General features: G+C 56.9%; 9 protein-coding genes across 9 annotated transcripts; 5 read left to right on the top strand and 4 right to left on the bottom strand.

Annotated features, from left to right (window-relative positions):
• Window positions 1-602: 602 nt before the first annotated feature.
• Window positions 603-2,401, top strand: DICSQDRAFT_129696 (uncharacterized protein; the record flags this gene model as incomplete). The annotated part of the gene is made up of 10 exons (XM_007370112.1): window positions 603-653; window positions 734-1,172; window positions 1,238-1,317; window positions 1,376-1,702; window positions 1,768-1,781; window positions 1,840-2,016; window positions 2,065-2,167; window positions 2,192-2,193; window positions 2,223-2,288; window positions 2,347-2,401. The coding sequence occupies 10 exons, from the start codon at window positions 603-605 to the stop codon at window positions 2,399-2,401; spliced, it is 1,314 nt and encodes a 437-aa protein (XP_007370174.1).
• Window positions 2,402-3,394: 993 nt separating this feature from the next.
• DICSQDRAFT_174286 (glutathione S-transferase C-terminal-like protein) lies at window positions 3,395-4,584 on the top strand (the record flags this gene model as incomplete). Its single annotated transcript, XM_007370111.1, has 7 exons — window positions 3,395-3,603; window positions 3,656-3,893; window positions 3,968-3,998; window positions 4,069-4,119; window positions 4,184-4,304; window positions 4,404-4,461; window positions 4,525-4,584. 7 exons carry the CDS (start codon window positions 3,395-3,397, stop codon window positions 4,582-4,584), a joined length of 768 nt encoding a protein of 255 aa, XP_007370173.1.
• An 896-nt stretch (window positions 4,585-5,480) lies between these two features.
• DICSQDRAFT_174285 (uncharacterized protein) lies at window positions 5,481-6,083 on the bottom strand (the record flags this gene model as incomplete). The annotated part of the gene is made up of 1 exon (XM_007370110.1): window positions 5,481-6,083. The coding sequence occupies one exon, from the start codon at window positions 6,081-6,083 to the stop codon at window positions 5,481-5,483; it is 603 nt and encodes a 200-aa protein (XP_007370172.1).
• An 864-nt stretch (window positions 6,084-6,947) lies between these two features.
• On the top strand, window positions 6,948-7,454 carry DICSQDRAFT_17291 (uncharacterized protein; the record flags this gene model as incomplete). Its single annotated transcript, XM_007370109.2, has 1 exon — window positions 6,948-7,454. A coding segment is annotated over one exon (507 nt), but the record flags the coding sequence as incomplete, so codon positions are not given.
• Window positions 7,455-8,283: 829 nt separating this feature from the next.
• Window positions 8,284-14,856, bottom strand: DICSQDRAFT_163576 (uncharacterized protein; the record flags this gene model as incomplete). The annotated part of the gene is made up of 24 exons (XM_007370108.1): window positions 8,284-8,387; window positions 8,444-8,924; window positions 8,976-9,134; window positions 9,187-9,242; window positions 9,303-10,356; window positions 10,410-11,404; window positions 11,588-11,617; window positions 11,687-11,883; window positions 11,938-12,151; window positions 12,227-12,232; window positions 12,299-12,401; window positions 12,471-12,598; window positions 12,654-12,706; window positions 12,766-12,786; window positions 12,848-13,053; window positions 13,136-13,351; window positions 13,518-13,613; window positions 13,681-13,860; window positions 14,146-14,169; window positions 14,221-14,307; window positions 14,366-14,394; window positions 14,534-14,576; window positions 14,634-14,733; window positions 14,811-14,856. 19 exons carry the CDS (start codon window positions 14,854-14,856, stop codon window positions 11,102-11,104), a joined length of 2,082 nt encoding a protein of 693 aa, XP_007370170.1. The 3' UTR covers window positions 8,284-8,387; window positions 8,444-8,924; window positions 8,976-9,134; window positions 9,187-9,242; window positions 9,303-10,356; window positions 10,410-11,101.
• Window positions 14,857-15,187: 331 nt separating this feature from the next.
• On the top strand, window positions 15,188-15,706 carry DICSQDRAFT_112206 (uncharacterized protein; the record flags this gene model as incomplete). Its single annotated transcript, XM_007370107.1, has 1 exon — window positions 15,188-15,706. The coding sequence occupies one exon, from the start codon at window positions 15,188-15,190 to the stop codon at window positions 15,704-15,706; it is 519 nt and encodes a 172-aa protein (XP_007370169.1).
• An 845-nt stretch (window positions 15,707-16,551) lies between these two features.
• DICSQDRAFT_70188 (NADH dehydrogenase) lies at window positions 16,552-18,318 on the bottom strand (the record flags this gene model as incomplete). Its single annotated transcript, XM_007370106.1, has 8 exons — window positions 16,552-16,612; window positions 16,834-17,177; window positions 17,259-17,314; window positions 17,384-17,628; window positions 17,687-17,778; window positions 17,874-17,968; window positions 18,050-18,194; window positions 18,262-18,318. The coding sequence occupies 8 exons, from the start codon at window positions 18,316-18,318 to the stop codon at window positions 16,552-16,554; spliced, it is 1,095 nt and encodes a 364-aa protein (XP_007370168.1).
• Window positions 18,319-20,863: 2,545 nt separating this feature from the next.
• On the top strand, window positions 20,864-21,285 carry DICSQDRAFT_150022 (uncharacterized protein; the record flags this gene model as incomplete). Its single annotated transcript, XM_007370105.1, has 2 exons — window positions 20,864-21,010; window positions 21,184-21,285. The coding sequence occupies 2 exons, from the start codon at window positions 20,864-20,866 to the stop codon at window positions 21,283-21,285; spliced, it is 249 nt and encodes an 82-aa protein (XP_007370167.1).
• A 797-nt stretch (window positions 21,286-22,082) lies between these two features.
• Window positions 22,083-24,435, bottom strand: DICSQDRAFT_140664 (CenpB-DNA-bind-domain-containing protein). Its single transcript, XM_007370104.1, has 3 exons — window positions 24,142-24,435; window positions 23,535-24,082; window positions 22,083-23,480 (listed from the first exon to the last, which is right to left on the bottom strand). Exons 1-3 carry the CDS (start codon window positions 24,415-24,417, stop codon window positions 22,613-22,615), a joined length of 1,692 nt encoding a protein of 563 aa, XP_007370166.1. The 5' UTR covers window positions 24,418-24,435; the 3' UTR covers window positions 22,083-22,612.
• Between the last annotated feature and the right edge of the window lie 2,240 nt (window positions 24,436-26,675).

Below are 26,675 nucleotides of genomic sequence, written 5' to 3'. Positions count from 1 at the left end.
CATCAAAAACATTCATGAGACATTTGAGTCTCCTTTAAGGAGAATTATTGGCACCCGAAACCCCTTGCCCGACGCTGGATCAGAGGTAAGTGTCATCCTCGTGTGCGCAGCGCCTCGCGCACTGCCCTGTACATCCATAGAACTCGGGAAGCCATCGCGCACCCTCCTCTTCCGAATTGGCTCAGACGCGAGCCGAAATCGCTCACCTTAAGGCTATGCTCCGTAGTCATGGCATTGAGTAGGTCAATGTATCGCTCTTACTGTCGGACTGTCTCTCATGTTGTCTCATTGTCTCAACGTCTTAGTCAAGAGTATATCGTCTCAATTGTGATGTCACGGGCCCTGCTAATTCAAATACATAGTGTCGAATGTCTGCAGACGATGCCCCTTGGAAGCCATGTGCCTTCGGGGCCATCAGAAGGCTCGCCCTTGCCAGGGACTATGCTAACGTCGTCTGCAAGCCAACCTGATCCCTTGAACCCCAGTGAGCGGTCCAGTGGCATTTCCTCATGTATATACTAAATGCACATATGCGCATATACTCACACCAGGCACACCATTGTTTTGGTCAACACCGCCTCCCGCCCACCCAAACGCTACTGATGCCTTTCCAGAGCGTGGTCCTGATGGGAAGATCTTGGTCGTACCTCGACGTGAGCAGGACTATCCTCACGCGGCATGTACTCTACCATTTTATTTTGCCGTGCCGTAGATTCATCTCCGCAAATTATAGGCTAAGTACTGGACCAAAAGAAAGTTCGATGACTACAGGAGAGCAGACGATGTAACAGTCCTGGGTGCCACGAAGGGCCGCAAGGGCCCCACGCGCCTCAGAATTTCGAACGAAAACGTCACGATGCAGTTCGTTATTGACGCACACGGCAACCCGATTGACGGCGACCGTGCATCTGCAATTCGTTCAGAAATGCGGGCTTGGTTGCGAGGCCGCGACGACCTCCCGGAGACTTGGAAGGCAGGGGCCTCTGTGGAGATGAAGACAGCGCTGTATAAGCACATGTACGAGTGCTTTCCGGAACTACAACTCAACGACTTCGACTGGAAGGTCGAGCAGATTGCTATTGACGTCTACTCACAGTTCGCCGGCAGCCTCAGGCGCAAGAACAAGTCTCTCAAGAAAAAATCCAGCCGGGGAAGCAAAAAACGCACCCGAGGTAAATTGACAGCCCTGCCGTGGTTCAGACGACGTCCCACTAACACTGTGCACACTCCCGCGGAGACATTCCGCCTGATAGCTCTATTGCAATGAACCTCGACGACGCACCCTTCCGAATGCCCTCTCAGTCAGCAGAACGGGATGTTCGTCTGTTAGCCCCGCCAGGTCGTATTGATGGATTCTGACGATGTTTTCATCCAGATTGCCGGGCCATCGACGATTCCCAGCGGGCAAGATAACAATGCACTCGTCGTCCCTGAGAGCGCTGCTATACCATCGCCTCATGACTCCCCAGGCATAGAAGAATCCACGTGTGCCCTCGACCCCATCGCACGTAACGACATCCTGGCTCAGGAGTCTGCCCACGCTGAGCAGAGCAGCTCCCCCCTCTTGGCAAACGCCCTTGCCGACGTGTGCGCAACGTTCAATGCCGCTCGCACTGACACGCAGTCCGGATTCGAAAGTGTGGCAACCCATGGGCTTGGCAATGTGTCCGATGGTCCCCAGGCACCCAAGAGTCGGATCATTGTATGTATCGATGTCAATAATGTGTACTGAACTTGACCGTGATTGCGCTTGGGCACAATTCGCAGATTCCGGACCCGCTGTAAGCGCGTTTCACATCGTCTTGCACGAATCTGACATTTCATGTCGTGTTCTTACAGGGCCGATATGTGGGCAACATTGGGGCCCTCGCCCAATGGTGATTCAAACCCCCCTTCTCCCTCGCCTCGCCCCAGTCCCGGTCCCTCGAACGCTGTTGACACCACAGCCATCAACGCATCAAAACCAGATGCTCTGCCGCGTGTCTGGCCCCCCACACCGTCGAAGACAAAGCCGAAGTGCGTGCCCCAATTTCGTTATCATTATATACTGATGTTGCCTTGTAGAGATCTGTGTGCCAGAATCTGGAAATCTCGCAATCCCGAGGGCACGGAGACGCAATTCGACACCTTTTACAAGGAGAGGATCCCAACGCAAAACATGCGGCACGTAAGTGCTTTGTGACGGCTACAGATGTGAGCACGCTGACTCAAATGTCGCCCAGAAATACATTCGACTCGATGGCGATTTGGAAGCTGCGCCGTGCAAGAAGGGAGGTCCCAAAAATGCGGTGCGCACACGTCCCTGCTCTCATACATCCTAAGGGCTAAAAACGCGAGCCTGCACAGAATATCTGAGAGGCTGAGAAAGGATAGTCTGAGTTCTGTGCACTGGCAAGAGTAGGTGCGTCATGGGCTGTTTGCGAGTGCATATCTGGGCTAACTATCTGGTATACAAAATGAACGCGCCACAGAGGTGTGAATTACGGCAGATGCACAAATGCTTGTTGCCCCGGATACGTGCAATCGGGGACAGCGAATACTGGTGGACACACATGGTAGGATGTAGCTTTCGGAGGGTGCGGTGCGCGGGGAGGAGGTGGAGTGCAGTTGCGGACGCGGACGCGGGTGCGGGTGCAGGTGCAGGTGCGGGGGCGGGTGCGGGTGCGGGTGCAGGTGCAGGTGCAGGTGCAGGTGCAGGTGCGCGCGCCGCTGCGTGTTCGGGTGCGTGTTCGGGTGCGTGCGCGCGGTGGGCTTTTTGTATCGAATTGTACCTTTTTGTGTCTTTTCCTGTATGTCGCGACAGACCTGAATAGACCATACTCGACCAGAAACGCTACAAAACGAGGGGAAAAGACGAGTGATGGCAATTGGCTTTTTGTAGCGATATCTGCCTATCTCCTACGATATCTACCGATCTCTAGCGATATCTGTCTGTATGTCAGCTAGAAAAAGCCACAAAACGTAGGGAAAAGGGACGGTTCTCACTGGGCATGACCGCTTGACTTGACCGATCGCGTCATGACTTGACGAAAAGGTCATGACCTTGACTTGACCCATAACAACACTGCCAGCGGGGTGCTTACTTGATAGGATTTGACTGCTTGTGTGATGTGAGTCTGCTGAAGCTGACAGAGACCGTTGGTCATCATTTCCAGGCCGATTGATGCAGTAGACGCCGACTCCCGCGTCCTACAAAAACTTTGCCTGCTTCCCTGCTTCGCGGTTCTTGACGACGCAGCGCGAAGGCTGCCTCTTCAATTTGGGTCAGATTCATTCCGGCTATTGTTGTGTCTGAGCTCTCAATTAACCAATTATCACCATCAGTTCTCTCTCTTCTCAGCCGGACATTCATCAAGCGATGACGTCACTGATACATTCTGTTATCCGCCCGCCCATGTCGAGACGCGTCGGGGCGCAGGCTGCCAGCGCACCGAAGCAAGCGCAATCCCCGCGGGGATGTCGCTCGGCGCAAACCAGCCGGTATTCCACCGCAACGTCGCCGTCTAGCAAGCCGCTGCAGTTGTACACGGCCCCGACCCCTAACGGCCGGAAGGTCTCGCTCCTGCTTGAGGAAATGAAGGAACAGTACGGTCTGAAATATGAGTACGTGTCGGGCTGATCATTATGTTTGCTCGCTGCCCTGACTTCTCAACAGCGTGCATCCTATAGACATCAGGAAAGACACGCAAAAGGAGCCATGGTTCATCAAGATGAACCCGAACGGCCGCATCCCGGTCCTGGTAGACAGCAACCGAGAGAACTTCACAGTCTTCGAGAGCGCAGCGATCCTCCTCTACCTCGAGCAGCACTACGATTCCCAGCTCAAGTTCTCATTCGACCCGCGCACGCGGCCTGACGAGTACAGCGAGATGCTGCAGTGGATATTCTTCTCAGTACGTCCCCTGGTCACCTGTCCCTGCCCTCCAGGCCGCTCACAATCGCCAATCTCCCCTCTTGATCCTCGCAGCACGGTGGCATCGGACCGATGCAGGGCCAAGGTGAGCACAGGCTCCATGCGTCGGCAACAAATGACGCTATTCATCGTCCGCGCCTGACCACCACCTCCAGCCAATCACTTCCTCAGGGCCGCGCCCGAAGACATACCCTATGCCAAAAAGCGTGCGCCACCCTTCCCCCTCCCGCCGCGTGCCCGCCAGACAGACTCACTTCCAGAACGCTGCAGGTTATTTGACGGAGACGAAGCGGCTGTACGGCGTGCTCGACATCCGTCTCCGCGGGCGCGACTGGCTCGCGGGCACCGGCCGCGGGGCGTACAGCATCGCAGATATCAACGCGTTTCCCTGGTAAGGCGCGTTCCCTCCGCGTCGCGAACTCTCGCTCAGCACCGCGAGGGCCGTTCTTTTCTTTCGCGATGACCTCGGAGCTGACTCCCTTTGCCCCAGGGTCGAATCGCACGGCTTTACTGGGATCGAGAGCATGGACGAGTGGCCCCACGTCAAGGTTGGTCGCGTATCCTGGCATGGTTAGCGAGTGGGTGGTTGTGGGGCTGATGACTTCCACCAGGCATGGCTCGAGCGTACGGCCGAGCGTCCTGCGGTCAAGTCCGGGATGCAGGTGCCCTAGGCAGCCATCGCCCCCGACGAGTGGCTTTGGCTCCGGAAAGCCCCTAGAAGCACAAGGATAGATGGATAGAAGGCGGTGATGGAGCGAGGGTGACGCATACGCTGTGCAATGCGGTGGGCTTACTGCTACGTCGCGCCGTTGGACAACGGCAGTAAGAAATGGCGTGCGTCCGAGACTTACCAGGTGCGTTCGACGCTGGTCATTGGATGCGGTCATGGGCAACGTTTGTTTCAGCCAAGGCAAACTGTCGTCAGCAGAAAACCGTACCAGAAATAGGCCCTCCGTCATAGGTTATATAGCATCCGCAGCGGTGTTTGGCATCTATCTCCTGCTCGTTTACGTCTCGTGTCCACTCGTGATAGAGCAGTTTCCCGCCCATAATGTAAGTATTGGCCACCCGCCTCACGAGTGCGTGTGCAGAGAAGATATCATACATCATCACGGACTTGTTAGGAACAGCATGTAGGAGTGCCTCCTGCATAATCCAGAGTAGAAGGGGAGAGATTTGTGCCATATTCTGTGGTGAGCGTGCGAGCCTACAGCGCCCGAAAACCTAAAACCACCCATGCGCTAGATAGGGTGTCATAACGGCCAACCCTGGCCATCCTTAATGTACAACATACGATAAACCTACACCGACCGCGGTCGTGGTAGTTGGATTTTGCTGATACAGGAGAAAACTCGCTGTGCAGAGTAGCTATCGAACGACAGGAGGACGTAAGCGACAGAATCGGAACGCAAGCAGAAAAGGTTCACACGTACAGAGGGCAGAGGACACGAGGGATATGTGTGGTGCATGGATGATAAATATGAGGCCCACCGGTTGAGTTGCTGGACTCGATCTACGACGTGTTACATCAGAGACGGCGAAGTCCAGGACAGAATGAGACCCGCCTCTATTCGTCCTGCGGCGATTCGGCGTCGGTGTCGTCCGGGGACGCGCCGCCTTGAGGCAGTTGCTCATACACGTTCCTGGGCAGATCCCGAGTGGGGGTCGCTGCGGGGCGGCCTTGGGCGTCGAGCTTGTTGCTGAGCTCCGTCCAGAGCTCGAGCGTGTACTGGTGCATCTCCTGGGCATACGCGAGGAGGGCGTAGTGGGCGGGGGCGTTGGCAGGGGCGTGCGCCATGTCTCGGTTCATTGTCTTGGGCGACGAGGGGGGGGAGCAAGTGAGACCAGGCCCAGTGACAGGCACGTCGGACTTGGAGGGAGCGGTCGCTGTAGAGCGGGGATCGGGGGAAGTGGCGGTCGTTGACAGATAGCCTACGAGTGCCCTGTGAGATGGAGGGGCGACAGCGGGGTGGGCGGGGAAGACGAAGGTAGGAGGGGAGCAGGGGAGGTTTGGGCAGAAGCAAGGAGCAGGAACAGAGACAGATTGGCCATATAACGGAAGGTGCGCAAGTGTACGATATACGACGTGCGTTCTAGAAGCGAAAATTGAAGCACGGCGGGCGATTCTGGACACGAACGCCGGGGACGGGAATGGGCATATCCTTCCCATTACGCACTCGCTCACGGGGCTCCCACCACCAGCCTATAGCAGCCCGAGCGGAGCACCTACGTCATCGCCCAATCCGTGCGCCTGCCCAGGCTACCGTCCATCGGGATCCGCCGCCGGACCTCTTGCCCATCTTGCGCAGCTGAGCCGACGCAGCTGGTGCAGTGTACGAGGTTTCAGCTGTCCACGGTCGCCCTAAATGCGTTTCAATACGACGGATGGAGGTCACTGGGCCCCGGAGTGTTTGATCGACCGAAGGGCTCGACGAGTCGAATTCCACAGGTTGATGACGCACTCGCACCCAGTAGTATTTACTGTACCGGCGTGGTCTACAGGTGCAAGAGCCTAGAAGCGAGTGCAAAAACTCACACTCCACAAACTATAGTGAACATCAGTGCTCCGGTGACAAATGCGGATACGTGTCTTGGCCGTGACGAAGCCTGGTAGGAGGAGACATATAGTTGTGGAGCAAAGAAGAATTGGATCGAGGCCAGAATCAAGCAGGCGCCGCTAAGACGTTTGAGGCAACAAGCCTAGGTGCAGCACGGAAGCCCGAACGAATTTCTCTGGACAGAGGCCAGAGGATGGTTAAGGAACAAGGTTCCAGGGGTCAGATATCTGGCGAGACACATCTGCCCCGCAACGGGTGCCTGGCATTGAGTGATTCAAAGGAAAACAAATATGCCCAAGTCGGATTCGAAGCACGGCACTTGCCACATGGTAAGTCAAGCACGTGCACCCGACCCTTTGGCGACGGTGTGACCCCGTGACAGAAACTTGCCACCACAGGGCTTGTCGAGAGCAGCGCTCAACATCTCGTCCTCGCCGGCCATGCCTCCTCGACTGTCTCTCCCGTCGCTGAGGTTCTCCTCTCGCTCATATGCGACGCGACTCCCGGAAAGGCCACCATATCGCGCCCCTGATCCCCTCCGGGACAATCCCCATGCCACCTACGCCGAGCTCCAGGAGAATGTAACGTTCATCCATCGACCTCCCCCGACCGCCCCTTCGCCGCTATCATATACAACTTCACCTGCGTCGCCGCTCCTCAAGTCTTCCGGGTTCTCTACCACGGGGGACCTACCTCCCACATTCAGCAAGCAGCACGAAGAGAAGCCGCGTCTCTCAGATGAGGACGTCGCGCGCATCCGTCAGCTGCGCAGGGAGGACCCGACAACATGGACGCGTGGGAGGCTAGCAAAAGAGTTTAATTGCACGCCGTGGTTTGTGGGCAAGATCACGTCGCTCAAGGGTCCCGACAGGAGGAAGGCGAAGGAGACGGCGGAGGAAGAGCATGCCGCAAATCGCGCCAAGTGGGGGGAGAGGAAGTCGTTGAGCGTGGATATTCGGAAAAAGCGCAAGGAGTTTTGGTAGAGCCTTCGCGCTCCGCGGGTCAGCGTCGGGACGGTGGAATGTTCGAGGAGGTACGTATATTCTGGCGTCCCGAGTACTTGTTGTTCGGAGGCTCACGCGATGGGCATTTTCGCCTTCTAGCATGCCACGCCGTTACCGGGCCTTCGTGTTTTCACGTCATCCGTAATCCACGCGTATACTATCGTTCAATATTCCTATTCCCATGCAATACGCTATGACGGCGTGGACCTGTCATTAATTGTTCGGCGCAACTCTGGACTTTGTATACGATCGAGGAACGGAAGGCGTACATTCGTCACTGGTGACATCAAGCAGGCCTGGATGGCTTGGATATTCGGCCTATCCCTCGGCATCAATTGTTTCACCGTGATGGATGTATGCGCCTCCGCAGTCCGTCCCTCGTCGAAGTCGCCTTGTATAGCCTCCATATCTCTGCACGATCCTGGTCCCGTGTTGCGCGATTCGACATGCAATCCTAACCTTGTTTGTGCCTCATGTCCGGTATCGATACTAGACTTGGGCACATCGTACACAAGCTCAAGGAACGATGCCAAGTACGTGTGCCAGTGGGAGCAAGAGCACTCCTTGATCCTCTCCATAATGTACGCCATTTGTCGCAAAAGAGCTCCCTTCAGTAGCGCAGTACGGTATTCCTTCGATAGACGCCCGTCACAGCCCATTTTGGACGATGAGACGAGTCTTCCCACGTGGCTCGCTAAGCAGACGAGCCGTCAAGATTTTGGGAGTTTGCTTCAGCTGCTACAAGCGCTTCTGCTGAACCTCTTCCGCTTGTACTGTCGTCTGCCATGGTCCGCCGACGCTCAGGGAAGGCTAAGGCCGCGCAGAAAAAGCCGAGAAGCGTGGACCGCAAAGACAGCAAGATGAAGCGGTGGAATACTGCCGCGGATATCCCGATGGACGAGGAGGATCAGTGTACGCCCCGTCTATCTCATAGGACGTCCGCGGGTGGATAGCTAATGCCGGTGCAGTCCATGCGTCTAGAGACAAGATCCTCCTGGAGGGAGATGACCACGGCGGTGACGAGGATGGAGACAAAGACGAGGTCTTTGCGTTGAAAGGCATGCCGCAGGATTCGCCCTCAGAAGACGAGGAAGATGCGGACCAGGATGGGGATGGTATGGACGAAGACGACGACATCGACGACGTACACTACGCTGCGGCGGCGGCGTCCAAGAAGCAGAAGCAGAAGAAGACGCAGAAGAAGGGAAAGAAGACCAAAAAGGACGAGTCCGAAGAGGAGGAGAGCGAGTCGGAGGAGGAAGAAGGCTGGGGGACCAAGAAATCCGCGTACTACGCCTCGAACGCTGACGAGATTGAGTCAGACGACGAGGAAGCACTTGAGCTGGAGGAGCAGGAGGCGAAGCGGCTTCAGGCAAAGGTGCGGGACGCTATGGCGGATGATGACTTCGGTCTGGGAGATGTGGTTGAGGGTTTGCCGGATGAGGATGGGTATGTCATTGTGCATTTTCATGGTAGCTGTCACGCTGAAGCATGACTCAGTATTGTGGACGAGCCCGTGCAGCCCGTGGTCCAATTGCCACAAGACAAGCAGTCGTTATTGCGGCACTTGGAGAAGACGAACCCAGAAGCCCTCGCTTTGGCACACGACTGGGACGACGTAGCGTACAACATCGTCAAGTCCAAGGCCAAGATCGAGAAGTGCGTACTTTACGTACATGCGCACCTACAGAAAATTGACTATTGCTCCCAGACTCCAGGCTGAGAATCCCGACGCTCTTAGTCTCAGTATGATGCACCTACACTATCGTACGTCCTCATGTTCTCTTCCTTCTTAGCTCCCATGTTCATCAATCTCATGGACTACAGAGGCCCTGCTCACATACGCAACCACCCTCGCTTTCTACCTCCACCTCCGCGCCTCCGAGAAATATACCCAACGCCCCGAGCTCCTCCGCGCGCATCCCATTCTCCCGCGTTTGCTAACACTCAAGCAATCCCTACACACGCTCGAGGAGCTTGACTTCGCAGCGTCCGACGACGAATCTGGCCTCGGCTCGTCCGATCTCGACGACTCCGAGGATGAGGAGGACGAAGAGTTTGACTGGCAAGCGGACGCGCAGGACCTATGGGCCGGGAACAATACACTGAAGAAGAAGGGGAAAGGCTTGGAGCAGCACGAGCTAGAGGAGCTCCTGCGCGAAGCGGAGGGCTTCATCGACGTCGACGGCGATGACTTGCCCAAGGCAAAGACCATCGGAAAGGACAGCCGTGCAGGCAAGGACTCGGTGAAGACGAAGCGCAAGTCCAAGGTCGCCGACGGCGAGCCCGAGCCTCCCAAAAAGAAGCGCAAAGCGACAGACGCGAGTGCACAACTCGCAATGCCCGTTTTCGATCTCGTCGAGCCCGACCTTGCCCCCTCCAAGTCCTCCAAGAAGGAGAAATCAAAAGCGACGGACGCTACGGTCGACGTCTACGGAGAAGCGACTGCGCTGGACGTCGCAGACGCGGCGGACAAGCAGGCTCGCAAGAAGTCTTTGCGCTTCCACGTCGCGCGCATCGAGAGCACTTCCGCGCGCCGCGCCGGTGCTCGTGCAGCCAATATGGGAGGCGACGACGATATCCCGTATCGCGAGCGGAAGAAGGAGCGCGAAGCACGGCTGGCGAAGGAGGTCGCAAAGGCGAGGGAGCGCGAGGCGCAAGGCGCGGACTTGGACGACGTTGACCCTGAGCTACAAATGGATGTCGATCGGGACACGAACGGGAAGAACGGGAAGAAGCGGAGAAGAGGAGGGGAGGACGAGGACGAGGACGAGGAGAGCGGCGGGGAGGCGGATGGGTACTATGAATTGGTGAAACGGAAGTCGAAGGAAAAGAAGGAGAAAAGGAAGCAGGAGTACGAGGATGCTGCTGCGGCTGCTCGGTATGCTACGCTGCCTGTTCATTGCGCATGCATGGGGCTAACAATGTCAACAGTATCGTCGACGACGAAGGTGTGGATGGCCCGCGCTCGCTCACTCGCGCGATCCTCAAGAACAAAGGCCTCACACCAAAACGTTCGAAGTCGGTGCGCAACCCACGCGTCAAGAAACGGCAGAAGTACGAGAAAGCCAAGAAGAAGGTTGCCTCGCAACGAGCGGTCTACAAGGGCGGCGTCGACGCGAGCAAATATGGTGGCGAGAAGACCGGTATCTCGCAGACGATCAAGAGCGTCCGCCTATAACGCTCGGCTTATCCACCATACGCTTTGTTTAATCAGACGAGCTACCATTTTGAGTTGTACTCTTGTACACGCCTTGGCTGCTGTGCGCATGTAATGCATATATTCGTACTACAGCTTACAGTTTTTTGTCTGATCTCCCAAACACCGTAGTCCATGATATGCCAGATACATACGACCGTGCTCTATTGATATAGGAGGGAGGGGGTGGGGATACTATGATGCTACTACAAGACATACTCCGATAACCCAACGCAGCGATGGTACGACGGCAACATGGTCGACAACACGACAAAAGCTACAAACTACAGGCTAAAACACGGACAAGATATTCTGACACCTTCCCTCTATCCTCCAGACACGATCCCTTAGATTCCAAGACAGTCCGTCTCCAACGTACATCAACTCACACAGAAGACCAAGAGCTAACGCGCAGAACCCAGTGCAATCAGAAGCTCACACCGTACATAGGCTGGTCGACGTTCATCGCCGTGCTCGCCATGGGACTCGACACGGCCTCGGTCGGCGTCGCGCGCGAGTTCGTCGTCGATGAGGGCGCCATGTCGAGCTCCCCGGACAGCGTCTGGTTGTAGATGCGTTTGATCTCCGCGGCGGCCTCAGCGCACTCCTCGTACGCGTACGCGTACTGCTCAAGCCCGGTGACGCAGTTGGCCACCTCGGGGCGGCCCATACGCGCGAGGAGCATGCCGGCCTGGATGCAGCTGACATGCATGACTGCGCAATCGAGCCGCTGTGATTCGCGGATCGTCCATCGCCGTCATCATCGACGCGGTAGTGTTGGCGTGTGCGGAGACAAGAAACAAGCGCAGGAAGGAGATAGCGGCGCGAAGAGAAGGGGGCGAAGGGACGAGGAGAAAGTGCCTGGTCAGCGGCGCCGTATGCGCGGGTCGGAGGCGGGAGGACCGGGACGTACCAAGTAGCCGTTGGATGCCAAGACGCCGGCCTACGAAACATTTACGGGCGTGAGCGCCCGCAGTCAAAATAACATATAAGCTCGCAGAAGAGAACTGACCAGGCCGGCGATGCGCAACGCGCCATGCAGCGCCTCACTCGCTACTTTGCGCTTCGTCTCCTCGATCTGCGCATGTTGTGGGAGGAGCGTCTCAGAGGTGCCTGTGCGCGTCACATCGTTGACCTCTCGGATGCCGAAGTCCTCCAAGGCATTGTAGAGAATGATCCACATGATGTGATATGTCGCGTCGCTTGCACCTACACGCGATCAACATTGAGTCCCTGGCCCATAACAGCGAAGAAGACACGCACAAGCTGTGACGGCACTGACAAAATCCCACTCCGCCTCGAAATTACTGGGTACACCGACGTGCTGGAGGTGGTCCTTGCTCCAGTCGGTCAGCATAGCCATGAATCCAGCGAGGACGTCCAGCGGGACGCCGTCAGACTCGGTCGCTGGTCGCCACAACTGGCGAGACATCTGTCGCGCGATCCTAGCGAGAGCATGCGCTGCGCGGTAGTACCCCTGAACATCGCCGCACAGGTCTCTAGTTAGCAACGACGACGACAGGAGATGGTCGGGGTCGCGGTTGGTTCTTACCAAGAACTAAATGCAACGATTGTGCCGTATTCAATACATCACGACACTGATAGACGAAGATTCGAGACGTGCCTCTAACTGTTCCCTGGGAGACGGTTGCGGCGCATGCGACTCGATAATATCTGGGGGACATGGACCAACGGTGTAGAAGTCGATGTCGTAGTCGTCGTCATCACTGCGACAAAAGTCCATGAGATTGCGGTTCGCAGCAGCGTCTAGATGTAAACGGAAGATCGGCACGCACAGCATCGGTTTCCGCCGATAATACACGGAGCGGTAGGCATCGGCCAGACAGGCCATCCACCATGCGAAAATCATGGTCCCTCGGGCTTCGGGATCTTGAATATTCGACATGACAGATTTGTGGTTGATCTAGCGTCTGGGTGTCAATGATGAACTCAGATAAAAGCACATTGGGTAGACTGACCTGCAAATCTAGCAGTAATCGGATCGCGGACCCCAGCCAGAACCCATGGAAGCCTGCAACAGAACAAACGCGACTCAGCCATCACATAGTCTCAACTGAGAACAGAGCATACCAGCATTGTGCTCTAGACTCTCTGCGCAATCGACACAGCATTCAACATCGCACGCACAGCAACGACACGGGCCCGCACTCACGACTCTGCAACGGCTCAATTAAGAGCGCGATAACCACGTGGTCCGCACTCGGGATTCTGTGCACCTTCATGTCTTCCGCGAGATCCCTCGCACGATTGATGAGCACCTTCGCCAACGCGCTCTGCCCCTTGTTATGGTGCCGGTCCGCAATGAAGAGGGGGTGCTCCGAGAATTTCGCGCCCCACGCGATGACCGTGGCGACCAGCCTGAGCCACGCACAACGCGTCAGCTGCCTCGCCGAACTGCTCTCGCACGCGGCTGGAAACAAGGAGACAGATTGACACTTACGCAGGGTGCAGAGGTTTTTGCTGCGGCCCGCCGTGGGGAGGGCTGTTGCTGCTCCGCCCAAGCTGGCCCGTACCGCCTTGCGGGTTATTCGGAGACGCTCCGCCGTTCGTTGACTGCAGGCTGTAGTGCAGACGCGTGCGGGTCTGCGCTGGGTTCAAAAGCGGGAGCCGGGAGTGGACGATCTGGAAGAAGACCTCCACGAGGTCGAGTGCGAATCTGCGTGCGTGACAGATTAGTCCGGTGTTAGCACGAACCACGGCCGCATGGGACACTTCATCGAATTCGACGAAGATACGGCCAATTTCGATAATCAAGGCTGCCGAGGCCCCGCGTATGCCGCACTATGTGACGTTGCGATGATAGAACGGAAGGTCGGACGTACTCTATGCGGAAGTTCTCCTCGGCAAGACGGTGAGCAAGGGCGCCCCATTCGCTGTAGGCAGCGGGAAGCCTCGAACCATTCACCTGGGCGCTCTGGCTTTAAAGTTCGGGCAGATCAGAACGATGGAAGATACATGACAGCGAATCGATGCCAAATTACCAACCTTAGGGGTTCCGGCGGCGAGAAAATGTATGCAAGCAAGTCGCGTGTCGGGGTCTCTTGCGTTATAGAGTTGGCCCGAGGGAACGGGCCGCCGTGTATGGGCAATTGACTACCGGCCGGTTGATACGAGTGAGGGGTTCCTGGAGCCATGTGTTCTGCGGAACCGCTGTTGAAGCTATTGCTGAATAACCGTCATTGCATCAGCGGCGCGTTCCGTCTCAGACTTGCCCGTGTCGTGACGGGGGAAACTGCGCATAGACTGCACGAGGGAAGGCATCGTGCCCATGCATTCAAGTGCCTTGTTCCCAAGACATAGTGTGTTGCCGTTCCCATGTCTCAATGTTTACTGTCTGTGGGACACGTCGAAACATGAGAAATGCAGGACCGCAGCAATCTTGCATGCGTGATTGCCCGGGGCCGGGGCTGAGGAATGGATGAAAAGATACCAGGGTAAAAAGAGACTTACAGACGGGAGCTCGACGATGGCCCGCTGCCGTAAGGTGAGTAGGGGCAGCGTCCCAATCAGTCCGTGCACACCCACCTCGAGCTGCTAGCGGACAGGGTCCGCGGTCTCTTGGCGGCCGCAGCATTCCGTTTCTTCTCAGTGGTGGCTTGCTGAATGAAATGGCTAGTACACGGCCACATGAGCCAGTTTCACACCAAAGCGAGGTGCACATGGGACTTACGTGCAGGGATAATTTTTGGAGAGACAGTGCTATCGCGACAGACGCGGTCAGAGCGTGTCTGTGATGGCAGACGGACGGGGTGGTGTGGCATGCATTACCTGACACTGTACGCGGGATTGTACTGAGCGGGACAGATGAGGGCGAGAGATAACGCGATGAGGGACGGACCTTATCCTGGCCTGGTAGCTGGTTGCACTTGACCTTCCGGGCTCTGTCAAAGAAACGCGTTGGTCTACATATAGGCATGCCACAAGCGCGGTGAACGGACCTGCAGGCGTCGCAAGCGGTGTTCTGCTTCCTGGGAGGGGGGAGGGTCTTGGCGAGCTCGTGGATCTGATTCTGCATTGTGGGCGAGGAGAAATTGAAGGCTGGCACGGGAGTCAATCAATACAGAGCACACCGGGTGGCTCCATGAACGGGGCACGGCGGCAAGGGGGGCACGCACATTGTGAGGCGGAGGGAGAGCCCTCCCTGTTGTCGGAGGGATCCATGGACGTGGTGGGCGACGAGGAGGAGAGTAGGATGTGTCCGTGCAGGCAAGGGGCGTGTTTACTGGAATGAGACGAGGACTGGCAGTGTCTCACCCGCAATGCCAAATGCCTCCGCCTTCTTACATACGCGCCCGCTAGGCGCCTTCCCCCCGCAGCTCATCCCTCTCGGCACCGAACCATCTGCCCTCCATGTCACACACGTCACATATACCGGTCACGCCAATTTTCGGGTGGCCGCTGTGGCGCTGGTGCGGACGCACGTCGCAGCAGCTGCCATCGTCACCGTCGCAGACCACCCAGCACTCCCTCCTCCCAACAAAACACCTCCATCATGGTCAAGGTCGAGATCGTCGAAGAGAAGGAGCAGGACTCCCGCTCCCCTTACTCCTCCCCTTCCTCGTCTCGCACGTCATCGTCCGTCTCTCTCTCCTCCGTCGGCTCCGAGCTCGACGGCGAGGAGTCATTCTACGAGCGTATCGTCGCCCTAGCAGACATCATTCCGCCCACCACGCGCCAGAGCATCTCTACCAAGCTCGGCAACACCGTCGGTGCGCTCAAGACGACCGGCAAGGTCGTCGGCAACCTCGTCTGGATTGTCACCACCTCCGCCCTCCTCATTGGCCTGCCCCTCGCGCTCGTGCTCGAGGACGAGGCCAAGATCGTGCAGCAGGAGAAGGAGATGCTCGCCCAACAGCAGGGCGCGCAGGTGCGTCTCATTCCGCCAGATACTCTATTTGACCGTCTGACGTGTACTCCGACACTGACAATATCTGTCCAGATGCTCGCGCCCCCTGGCTCCTTGTACCCTCAGCCAGGCCAGCCGCAAAACCCGCCCAAGTCACCACTCTGAGCTCCTCCCTCTCGATTCTGACCGCTACCCACCCCACTCGCATGCATGCAACCGTACACTTACAACTCATGTACCATATAATAGAGCCCTTTATTGTGATGCTCGCATCCCTCCCTCCATGCCCCTCCGCACTATACGCCCGCGCACGCGCGCCCAAAGACCGAAATGAAAAGCGTCACGCTCAACAGCATCCTGAGCACGCGGCCTTCCGTTGCCGTCATACGTCCCATATCTGATACATACATACATAGAACGCGGCACACTGTTCGCCCAGGCCTCAGCCAGTCACGGTGTGCCACCATCAGACCATCCCGTCCAATACGTAGAAGCCTCAGCTTCTCCGGGCAATTGCGAATTGCACACGTCCATGTCAAAGATCCAGCTGGCCAACGCCGATGTCTCCGAACTTGCGAATCCAATCAGACGTATGTCAGCAGCTGGCGTGGCAGCGCTACAGCATAAACATAGCTTCTCGTTTGGTGGGCCCGCGTCGTCCATTGGGAGTCGGAAGGGCGCATCAGCGAAATTGGTCTCCCAGCGTATGACGACGCTTCGTCACGAAGTCCGTATTCCTATCGGACCAATTCTAGACGTCACAACGACGAGTCATCTGCATCAGACGGTGGCCCCGCCGGCTAGCACTAGAGTAGTAGCATCTGTATCGCATTGACAGACAGACCGAAGCCGCTATCTCAAGCCTAATGACGTTACGTTCCGGGCAGTGCATCGAACATCACCCCATTGTATGATTGTAGCACTCATGCCTGCAGGTCGTACTGGTCACGCATCGCGCAAAATGTAACGTCAGCGACGCTGACTCAAAACGGATGTTCGGGGCTAGCGAATCAACCCACCGAGGAAGTTTCCCGGGAGGCGGGAAAAACGACCGGCCGCGAGAAGTTGTCCCTGCGAAACCGGCCAACGTTAGTTTATCAGTGCACGCTCCAACACGCGCAAACCGCAGCCAGCCACGGATTCCACCCCTGACGTCCTCGTTTGTGCGCGGATTGGCTGGCGATGATGCTGCCAAGCACAGACACACGGGAACGGGGGAGGTTGGGAGACAGAACTCGCAGGAATCGCAGCAAGAAAGAATTTGGGAAGAAGGGTATGAGAATAACACGTACGCGGATCGGAATCTCCTCAGGTACGTGATGGCGTGCTCCTCAATCTCGTCTGGGATGACGCCGAATACGTCCCAATCGCCGGGAACGTCCACGTCGTCTATGTACCTCCGCACAACCTCGTCGGGGCTGAGCATAGGCCACCACACGTTCTGCGCGAGCTTGGAGAGGGCGAGCGCGACCGACTTTGGCACTACGGGCGCGCGTGACGGCGGATTGTAGGTGATAGTGGAAACTAGCGTGAGCAGGTATTCGTATGTCAAAGTCGATGGGCCCGGGAGACTGAAGGTGCCAGGGAGTGCCGCCATAGGGAGGGTGTTCGCCAGCGCCTGAGCAACGTCGAGCACCTGCAAAGCCGAAGCAGCTAAAAGTCAGCGTCACAGGTTCCGTTTCGGAGTCGGGAGCGAGGAATCATGCGGGACACGTACGTGAGCGGGGCGAACCTTCGTCTGCATATGGTTCAGCTTCCACCAGATTGGCCAGACTGTCAAGATGAAATGATGCGTTTACACTAACGTACTGGAACGGAGCATATGTAGAGATGTGTGCTTACTCGCCATGTTGTTCAACAGCCGGTCCTCGTAGCCGAACATGGTGGCAGGGCGGACGATCGTCGCGTTTGGATACGCCTCCTTCACGAGCTCCTCTCCCTTGGCCTTCGAGCGGTAGAACGCGGACGGGGAGTCGTGCGACGCATTGAGGTGAGACACATGCACGAAGCGATCAACGCCGTTCTGGTATGCAATGCTCGCGATGGCCTCGGCACCCTTGGCATGGACGTCGTCGTAGGTGAAGTTCCTACACGAGACGCGTGCCTTCGTTAGAAGGGAGCCGGACAACAGGGAAAGGGACGTACTTGGTCTCGTACTCCCGACCCACGAGGTTGTAAACGATGTCCGAGTGTCTGAGACACTCCTCGATCTGATCAGGCCGGCGCAGATCCCACTCCTGCAACCAATACGGCAACACACTTCAACTATCATGCCACCTGCACCCGACGCGCTGACGCGCCTACCACCTAGGAGAAGAAACTGTATACGCACCAACGATGTGATCTGCCCGAGATCCCCAGTGACCCTCAGATGCCTCTTCTCGTCCTCGTCACGGTAAGGGATGACGACGTGCGTGCCCACCTTGGCTGTTGTGCCCAGCAACAATCGTCAGTAAGCGTTCCAACGCAATAACAGAGAGTTGTGACACAGTGGGTAGCATTACATACCGAGCTTCGCCACAAGGTATCTGCCCAAAAAGCTTGTAGCACCAAACACAGTCGCGGTGTGCCCAGAGCTTGCACTTCGTCCTGGAGGACCGTACTGAATTGTAGTCTTCCCCGAGGGGAGTGTAGTTAGGTCATGGAGGGCTCGCTACATTCGCAAGGGTACCCGTGAGCTGGAAGACGTCGACGCGGTGTATCCACAACATGAAACAGACCTTTTGTGCGGCGAGAGCGCGTGATGCGCGCACGCATTTCGAAGAGACGGCCAACATAGCTTGGCCAACGTTACGGACGGTGAGCAAGACGTTGCTCGGGCGCTGGGTACACGCCGGGGTTTCCCGAATAGGCGCCGACGGCGTTCGGCCAGTGATGTGCATCCCATTCGTTCCGAGGTTCGTCTTCCTCATCGCGTCGTTGAATCGGATCTCTGCATAGAAATACCCCCCGGCCCGAACTCGCACCGCATATATCGACTTGAAATAACTATCATGATACAGCACTAGTACTTGCTGCTGAATGGCACACGTCGCACAAGTACGGACATAGCGGTACTAGTAGGCCTAGTACTAACATCGTGGCTACTAGTAGCCTCCGCGGTGAAATATCACGTATATACATAAGTAGCACTATATGGTATGGTCACCACATGCTCCCTTACGTCTTGTGAATAGTACTAGTGAAAGTGTGGGCTTATAAGGCCATTTAGAGGACATGGCCGGATCCCTAAACTCTGTCACCGTCGGTACGGACCGTGCGAATGCCGCACCCAGCGGACGAGGGGTGCCAGTTCGTTATAAGACATACTGCGCGCTAGAGGCACTCTTCAAGGGTCTTTGGTTCCAGAAGACATAGCTGAGGTCACGAGTGAGGACAATATCAATCATTTGCAGACTTGAAGCGCCGTAACAGATGGCTTGGGACGCCGGTCGGTTTCATGTTTGTCGACAACCGACGATCGAATCACTGAGTTGTCATGATGCACTTGTGCAACCAGCTGGAGAGGAGAGTCAACGACGATATTGCTGCCGCCAATAGCCGCAAGTACACCTAGCTGGCGATACGTGCGAGAGGAGGAAGTCCCAGATTGGAGTCCGAAGCCACCGCCTTTGTGATATCAAAAGCGAATACAAATGGCGATTCATGTGTCTGGTGCCGAGCATGCTGGTGGTTCATCATCGGGAGAATTAGTAGTCATGCGGATAAACGAGGACTGAAACGACAACATCAGAAGTTCAGCCTCCTAACGACCGCACTGTTTCGGAGATACACACCTGTTGCGCATAATTGAATGGGCTGTGACGTCGACTTGCACTGATTCTCACCGGGACTTTGCCGCAGACTCACTGAAAGGGTGGAGTCGTGATGCTGCAGCGGAGCAAGCTGACCATCGAAGATGGGACACAGAATGCCCGTGGAATCGCATGCTGATGGATATCCTGCCGATTTTTCCGGCGAAACGCTCTAGAACACGCTGGGCTACCCATAGCGGACAGAAGTTCAAGCACGAACCACCGAGTAATGACCGCTAATTGGATGCTCCGGGGACAACAAGGGATCAGCACGGTACGTTTCAGCCAACAAGGGCTCCAACAACTCATAGGGATGTGACGCACTCAATTAGCCGCCATGAGTATCGAACGCTTCGTGAGTAGGAACGAACGAACCCACCAAGACGTAGGCAAGGCGGGTGGAGTATAGTCTTCTCGACATCTGGATTATATGACATGCTAAAGTCTTTTGACACACCACTGATTTCCCTGGCTTGGTTCTCGAGCCGGATTGAGATTATTTGTGGTGCCCTGTTTCTTGCATACCGCTTTCACGAGCTACTAGAAGGACCCAAATTGGGCAGTTCTTCTGCAAGAAGATCGTCGGGCAAACCCGCGAGTTTGAGCCTGAGTTCTGTAGGGTGCGGTTTGGCAGGGTGTGGGAGACAGTGATCGACACACCGGTGTTCCCGGTGGTACTTGTCTGACTCATACATGTAATACTGTCAGAGACGTCAGTTTGTCGCATGTCGATGCTCTATACTCTAGAGAAGCGCTTCGAATCGTGCATGAAGGCAAGGCGCATGGCGATCGCGGTCCCATCGCTGTAGTCTCGACTAGGAATGAGTGGGATAATCGAAAGGTCATAGAAAAGAAAAAAGACGAACCTGCGCCAATATTTCACCATACTACGAGCCAGAGTTCTTCGTGGAATAAAACTGTGAAGGTGTCGGGCGACGCATACGACAGTTTTCGGCAGATCATTGGGTCCGCTCTATTAGAATATATAACGCAACAAGGGATGAAAGCTCCCCCTCCAATGGGCTACTATGAGTCAAATTAGGCTCACAGTTGCACGCCACATTTCGACTTTCTCTCCCAGGACAAGCCGGACAAATTAGGCCGGAACTAAGTTTGAGAGGACCCTGCATGCAGTGGTCTTCCCTCAGCAGCGGACTCCACAAGAATACGGCTGTGATCAAGGGACTGGGGTGCTCACCTGGATTGCGCCCATCGCAAACTGAATTCCCTACCCCAAAGTGCCCAGAGACTCATATAGTTACTACGGCAAGTGCGAAAGGATCGCGCTGCCAGATGTTCGCGTCATCGACTATAGCTCGATCAGGACAAGCACAGCATTCTCAGCCATGGCAGAGGTTAGGGTCTATCGGGCAACTCGGTCAAGCGTCTTCGATCACCGCTTTTTTCTCTGGACCAACTCCAGACCAACTCCACCGCTTCCCGCAGTGTCCCCTCCGCCATCTCGCGCGTCCACAACCTCACACGACCCTAGCGGGCTCCCGATTTCCATCAATTCAGCTATCACAACATGGTACAAGGACAAACCAAGGGCCTCGCGAAGGCAAAGAACTCGAACGCCAGGCACGCGCAGAAGGCGGCGGCGGCCCCCAAGAAGGGTAAGCGATACGTCGCGCCCAAGAAGACTGCCGCGGTCAAACAGGCTGCCATGCACAAGGTGAGCATAACAACTTTCGATCTCGCTCAGCCCCTTCCCACCGCGCCCTCCGCGGAACCCCGATACCGGGAGAGTTGGGACAGATTCTTCTAGTTAGGGCGGGGGAAAAGGAGCTAGGCGCGATGCAACGGAAGGAGCAAAGGGCTAACGCGTGTTGTACGCGTGTTTTCTAGGAGCTCAGCGCGAAGATCAACAAAAGCATCGAGCAGCAGGTCGCCGCCGCCGCGTCCTCGGGGAAGCTTACGATCATGAAGAACGTAGCCATGGAAGGGTAAGTGCGCGCGGCCTCGTGTCCCGCCTCGTTTCCCGTCGCAGAACAGAAACTGATCTCGCCGATTATATCTCTACACTTTGGCAGCAGCTCCGCGGCGGAAAAGACGAAGTCGACCAAGGCCAAGAAGTCATGACGCACTCTCCGCCGTCCCTCCGTCCCCTTCTGGGCCACCTCAAGTACGCCTGCTCTGCCCGTGTGCTCTTATCTCGTCATCCTGATGGCCACTCTGCCCAGCATCCCGACACCACCCGCTTCGAAAGTGAAGGTTACACGTATTTACAGAGTAGCGGCTCCGTGCGGACGGTCTACCATCTGGGAACCTGTCAAGTCGGACCGCTAAACGACCTGCGCTTCGGCTGAACTCCCGTGGCGTGTGCACGCAACATCGATTGCTCCTCACCGCTCCGTCTCCACCGTTCTCTTGCGAGTCTTTCCGGCGGCTGCGTTCCCAAGCAACCTGTCCGGAGGCGGTACCGTACGTCATAGACCCATGTTCCGTGGACCGTTCTTCTCGCATTCTGACACGGACACGGACACGATGGCATGTACCCTACCGATCGATGTCTACGTCGAGAGCTGTGGCTCGAATGCAATATATTGCAGGCTGTCGTTTACAAAGCGATGAATAACGCGACAGCGACTTTGACGATGCGTGAGATGTACAGGAAGGAGTGTTGGATGGGGGGTGTGTCGATGAGGACAATGTGATGAGAATCGGGACTAAACATGCTGCGATGGACGTGAATGGTGGATCCATGGTGAAAACGAGCTCGAGGACACAAGAATCGGGTAGGGAGAACCTTGCTAGGGAAGACATGGAGGTGGGAAACATGTGGCGTGGTAGTGGCACAGTGAGGACGATGCATGCTGATGCGGAGCCGTGGACGTGAATGAGAACCTTACGGAGGTCGAGACAAGGGGAATGAACACTAGCTACAGATATGCTGAACACGGCGGAAGAGGCGAGATAGGGGAAAATGCTGGTGGAAATGCGTACGTGTCATGCTATGTGCATTCGATAATGGAAAGGGGGGAGTGTACGTAGTCTTTGAGAATGGGACGATGATGCATGATGATGGATGCTGATGATAAGTCCATGTGCAAGAAGAACGACACGAGAGCCCGACATAACACGTAGTCCAGAATACACTGCAGAGATTTTTGGTCATACAAACCTTCTCGGCGTCGGACACAGCCGAGCCGAACACACAACCGACGGACCCACACCCACAGCAGGAGACGCAAGGGCCTATGGAAGGGCGAGTGCGTCCCTATACACCGGCACACGCGCCTGCGCAAGCCTCCCCAATCTCCATGAGCACGAGTGCCTACGACCCGTTGGGGTGAATCTGCATCGGGGGCTGGTCGTACGGCCGACCAGAGATTAACCCGAAGATTTTGGCCCGTACGCGAAACATTGCAGCCCAGACCTCGGCCTCCAGTTCTAGCTCGTCCCTCGTCTTCAGGTAGAAGATCAGCTTGTGGATACAGCGCTCAGCTTCACGGTCGTCGACCTCGCCTATCGGCTCGATCACCTCTACCCCATCAGGGAGAAAGGCGAGCTCGCCAATTTGGGCACCGTGGCTATCAGCACCCGCGTCCATCGCTGAACCCGAGGCAGATCCACCGACCGTAGCATCGTCGTAAGACGCGTACGCGACCTGAGAGGGGCTAGACGGCCCGTACGCGTGGGCGGCGGATGAGCTAGCGTGCGACGTAGTCGGCTCGGCAGACTGAGACCAGGGGTGCGGGATGAGTCCGAGAGAAGAGGGCATAGCCTGCGCATTCGCGGGAGGAATGTTCTCCTGCTCTGCGACGGCGTGCATCGTCGCATCGTCTTCGTCGTCAGTATCGACGGGGTCGTTGTAGCCGCGGTCTTCCTTGATCGGCGGTGGGGTGCCCGGGAACGGGATGACGGGCTCAATCGTATCGGGGATGAAGTCGGTTGCGTACGCTCGGTACTTCGCATCGAGAGTACCGTTGCCGTGCCAAACGCCGCGGCGGATACCGTGACGGTGCTTGAAGTTCTCCAGCCAGCCCGAGCTCGCCTTGAACTTGTCTTCGGTGTAGCCCATATGGTCGCCGAACTCTCGCGCTTTTCTGCGAAGCAGAGCGTCCGTGAGGACCTTGCCTTCCTTAGAGGCTTTCTTGACCCAGTCCTCCAGACGGCCTTCTAACAAAGGAAACTTTGAAGGCCTTGGACGGTTGTAAGCACCAGGAGGAACAACACAATACGGAAGAGAACAATACCTGAGCTTCGCAACAAGAACCTTCTCCGTCGGCGAAACGCTCAACCAGCGAGCCTTCTGCTTCAGGATTTTGCTGACGGTGCTCCGCTCAACGCCGAAATGAGCGGCGATGTCCTCCTGCTTCATGCCGGGGTGTTGCTGCGCATGCATGCAGATACGGTAGCGGTCAATGTTGTAGAGACGCTTCTTCCTGTCCCTGCGTTGACCTAGGGCAGCAAGCTTGCGGATAGGCGACTCTGCCGACACAGTGAACAGTTGCGAGTTTGACGCAGACGAGACTGAGGTAAGAGCGGAGGCGACGCTCAAGGCGGGCGAAGCGGAACGAGGGTTCGATGAAGCGGATGCGGCAGACCCAGACGCCGAGCGGGACTGGTTCTGAGGGAACATCTGCCATTCGGGCCGGGGTTGGCCATCCACGCGCTCGTTGTAGGCGTCCGCACTCGACATGGACGGCTGTGTCTGGTCAGGAAGCTGAAACAGAGTATGCGATACAGGTGAATGGGGACGGGACCCTTGAGGGTGAGCGAAATGAGCGGCTGGTGGAGGGTGCTGCGCGCATATATCGACCGTTTAGTGGAGTAAAAAGGAAGACAAACTATAAGACGTACGCCATAAGACTGCGAGATGGAGCCATACTCCGGGAGCTCTCCATGACTCGGAACCCGCTCGTGCAGGCGGATTCGTCTACGCGAAAGACCTCTGTCTGGACCGATGCTGCTCTCGACCTGGGGCGAGTCAAAGGAGAGGGTCTGTGTTGACGGACCGGGATCGACTGCAGATGAGGTAGGAAGACCTGTTGAGGCGTCTGGAATATGGTGGGACATGTACGGATGTTGCGGTGCTGAAGGAGTGGCATAGTCGACGTGATTTTGAGACTGAGACATCGTGAGGGGCATCTGGACGTGAACGGGAGAGGCTGAAGCGGAGGCGGAGAGCTGTGGGTGCTGGGCGGTCTGCCAGTGCATGTCGTGAGGCAAGGACTGGCGGGAAGCGGAGTTAGACATCGCGTGAGGGGGAAGCTGAGGGACGGGGGGCTGGAGATGATACACGAGGTTCGAGTAGTGCTGAGCCGTGTCCATTGTGCACGGCACGGACGCTTCGCATCTGCTGGAGGCGAGACGGATGCTGGGCGGGACAGAGAGGGACTGGAAGTCGGCCGCGATGGTGGCCGTCGGGGAGAGAGACGGTGGAGGGCAGGGAGCAGCCCGGCTTTTGAACGAAACAAGCAGTCTCTGCAATCAGCCGCCGCTCGAACAAGTCCAAGATCGGCCTCCTTCCCGGGCCACTCCCCAGATCCCCCCGATCCCGCTTGTCTTGGGCCAGTCTCACACCCGCATACACACCGCGGAATTATCGATATTCTATCTCGACACACGACGCCCGCCCCGTCCTCCAATTTCCCGTCGCAGGAGGAACAAAGACCCGAGGACAGCGCGCGCCACCGTCATGCACTACAATGTAATTTAGGCAATCGTATAAGGTTACCGAGTTTCCCAGCCGGCGCCGCCTTCCCCACTCGGTCTACCATCCACGCCTCCACCCGCCCTCAACCGCCCAACATCATGTCCGCCATTGCGGTCGTCCGGGGCATTTCGACCCGCGAGCGTGCGGTGGCAGGAGCTGCTGCCGCTATGGAGCGCTGTCCATTGCGTTCGTCCGAGAGAAGTGCGTTGATTCCCATCGAGCGTGTCTCCGCGGTGTATGAATTGAAATCCGTGTCCATTAGCGGTGCTAATCCGTCCGAGGGCCGCGTAACCTGGCTCGAACACAAACCTTGGACACGCGCGGTCCGGGACAAGTGAATGTCGAAGGCATGTCGCCCATGCTTCCCGGCATCGCGACGCTTCTGCCCCTCTGCCTGAATCTGCTCTCTCTGCCTCTGTGCGCCCGGCCGTCCTTCCCATGACTCACCCTAACATGTCCGATCCCGCCACTGCACCCCTCAGCACTGCGCACCTCCCACTCACCGACGACTTTCCCCTTCTCGGGACATGAACCGCTTCCACACCCATCCGCATCCTCCGAGTGAAGGCTCGCGCCGTCCACGAAGCGCCTAGAACTCGTCAGGCGCCATATATGGCCTTCTGAACGACTATCCAGCACCCTCAGTTTGCAGGGCCTGCCATGCGTCAACCATGTTTGCTATTCACGCCAGACGGTGTCTGTCAGGCCGAGTTTCAAAGTCGAGCCTCTACCTCATTGACTGCGTTCTAGCGCGGAAGAATGTCCGTGCCAGCGTCGGAATCCCTCTCGAATTCGTTAGCCGGTGCTGAGGACTGCCGTGTCTGGGTCTTCTCCACGCCAGCTCGACTATCCCGCGTTCATACAGCGGCGAAGTCTGGGCCTAGGACGGCTTCTTTCCCCCACACGAATGGAACTATGCGCCAACGGCGACCACCGAGATCTGAACGGGGCTCGTGGATCAAACCTTAGATTCCCTCCGTGAACGTACGACGAGCCCGACCTTTCGCGACGACGCCTCCAACCAGAGAGCTTCCAGAAATAGTTGCGTAAGCTCAAGCGTTAAGGTGCGCATCCTGCCCAGTCGTTCTCGCCGCCCTTGCAACCATTCTCATATTGTCGCCAGGGTGAGAGCACTCCGGCTCTTCCTCGCTCGCCTGTCTTTCCATTACCCAATCGCGGCCTCGCAGCGGCTCCGCGTAGCCCGCGACGTCCAGGGCGTCCCGTCCTAAGGGCTCGTAGAGCGCGCAGCACGACGTCAGGGACCTCCCACGCTTCCTTAAGTCGGCGAGAAGGCCAGGAGTCTACCCATCAACCGGTGGTACGCGCCCATGCATCTCTTCGTCTTCCGTGCACATGCACACCGCTTCAAGATAGGGAGCCTAGGATCCGTGCGCGTTCGCATCGCAGCCCGCTATGCGCGAGATCACGCTGGACGAATTGGGAATTGCGCATTCGCACCCTGCACGCTTTGGGGACCCGCGCGCTCCCAGGAGAGTGCGAAAGCATGACACATCGCTTGGTCAGATGTGTCCAAGAGCCTCGCCTTGACGTCGCCTGCCTGCCCTGGAGGTGAACTCAGTCCATATCGCCGGCGATCATGGCCATACAACGTGCACTCATATCCTCGGCGGGACAGACATACGCCATGGCGGTGCTCAAGTTGCTCATGAAGGACCGA

This window comes from Dichomitus squalens (genome assembly GCF_000275845.1).
Source record: "Dichomitus squalens LYAD-421 SS1 unplaced genomic scaffold DICSQscaffold_61, whole genome shotgun sequence".
NCBI lineage: Eukaryota > Fungi > Basidiomycota > Agaricomycetes > Polyporales > Polyporaceae > Dichomitus > Dichomitus squalens.
This window is presented reverse-complemented; position numbering and strand designations above follow the sequence as displayed.

Bases quoted from the DNA above. Each gene is read 5' to 3' on its own strand.
- DICSQDRAFT_140664 (XM_007370104.1), bottom strand. From the start codon at position 24,417: ATGTCTCAGTCTCAAAATCACGTCGACTATGCCACTCCTTCAGCACCG. The intron at 24,083-24,141 runs GTACGTCTTATA...ATATGCGCGCAG, and splicing joins CCATCTCGCAGTCTTATGGC to CACCCTCCACCAGCCGCTCA. The intron at 23,481-23,534 runs GTATTGTTCTCT...CAACCGTCCAAG, and splicing joins GTTCTTGTTGCGAAGCTCAG to GCCTTCAAAGTTTCCTTTGT.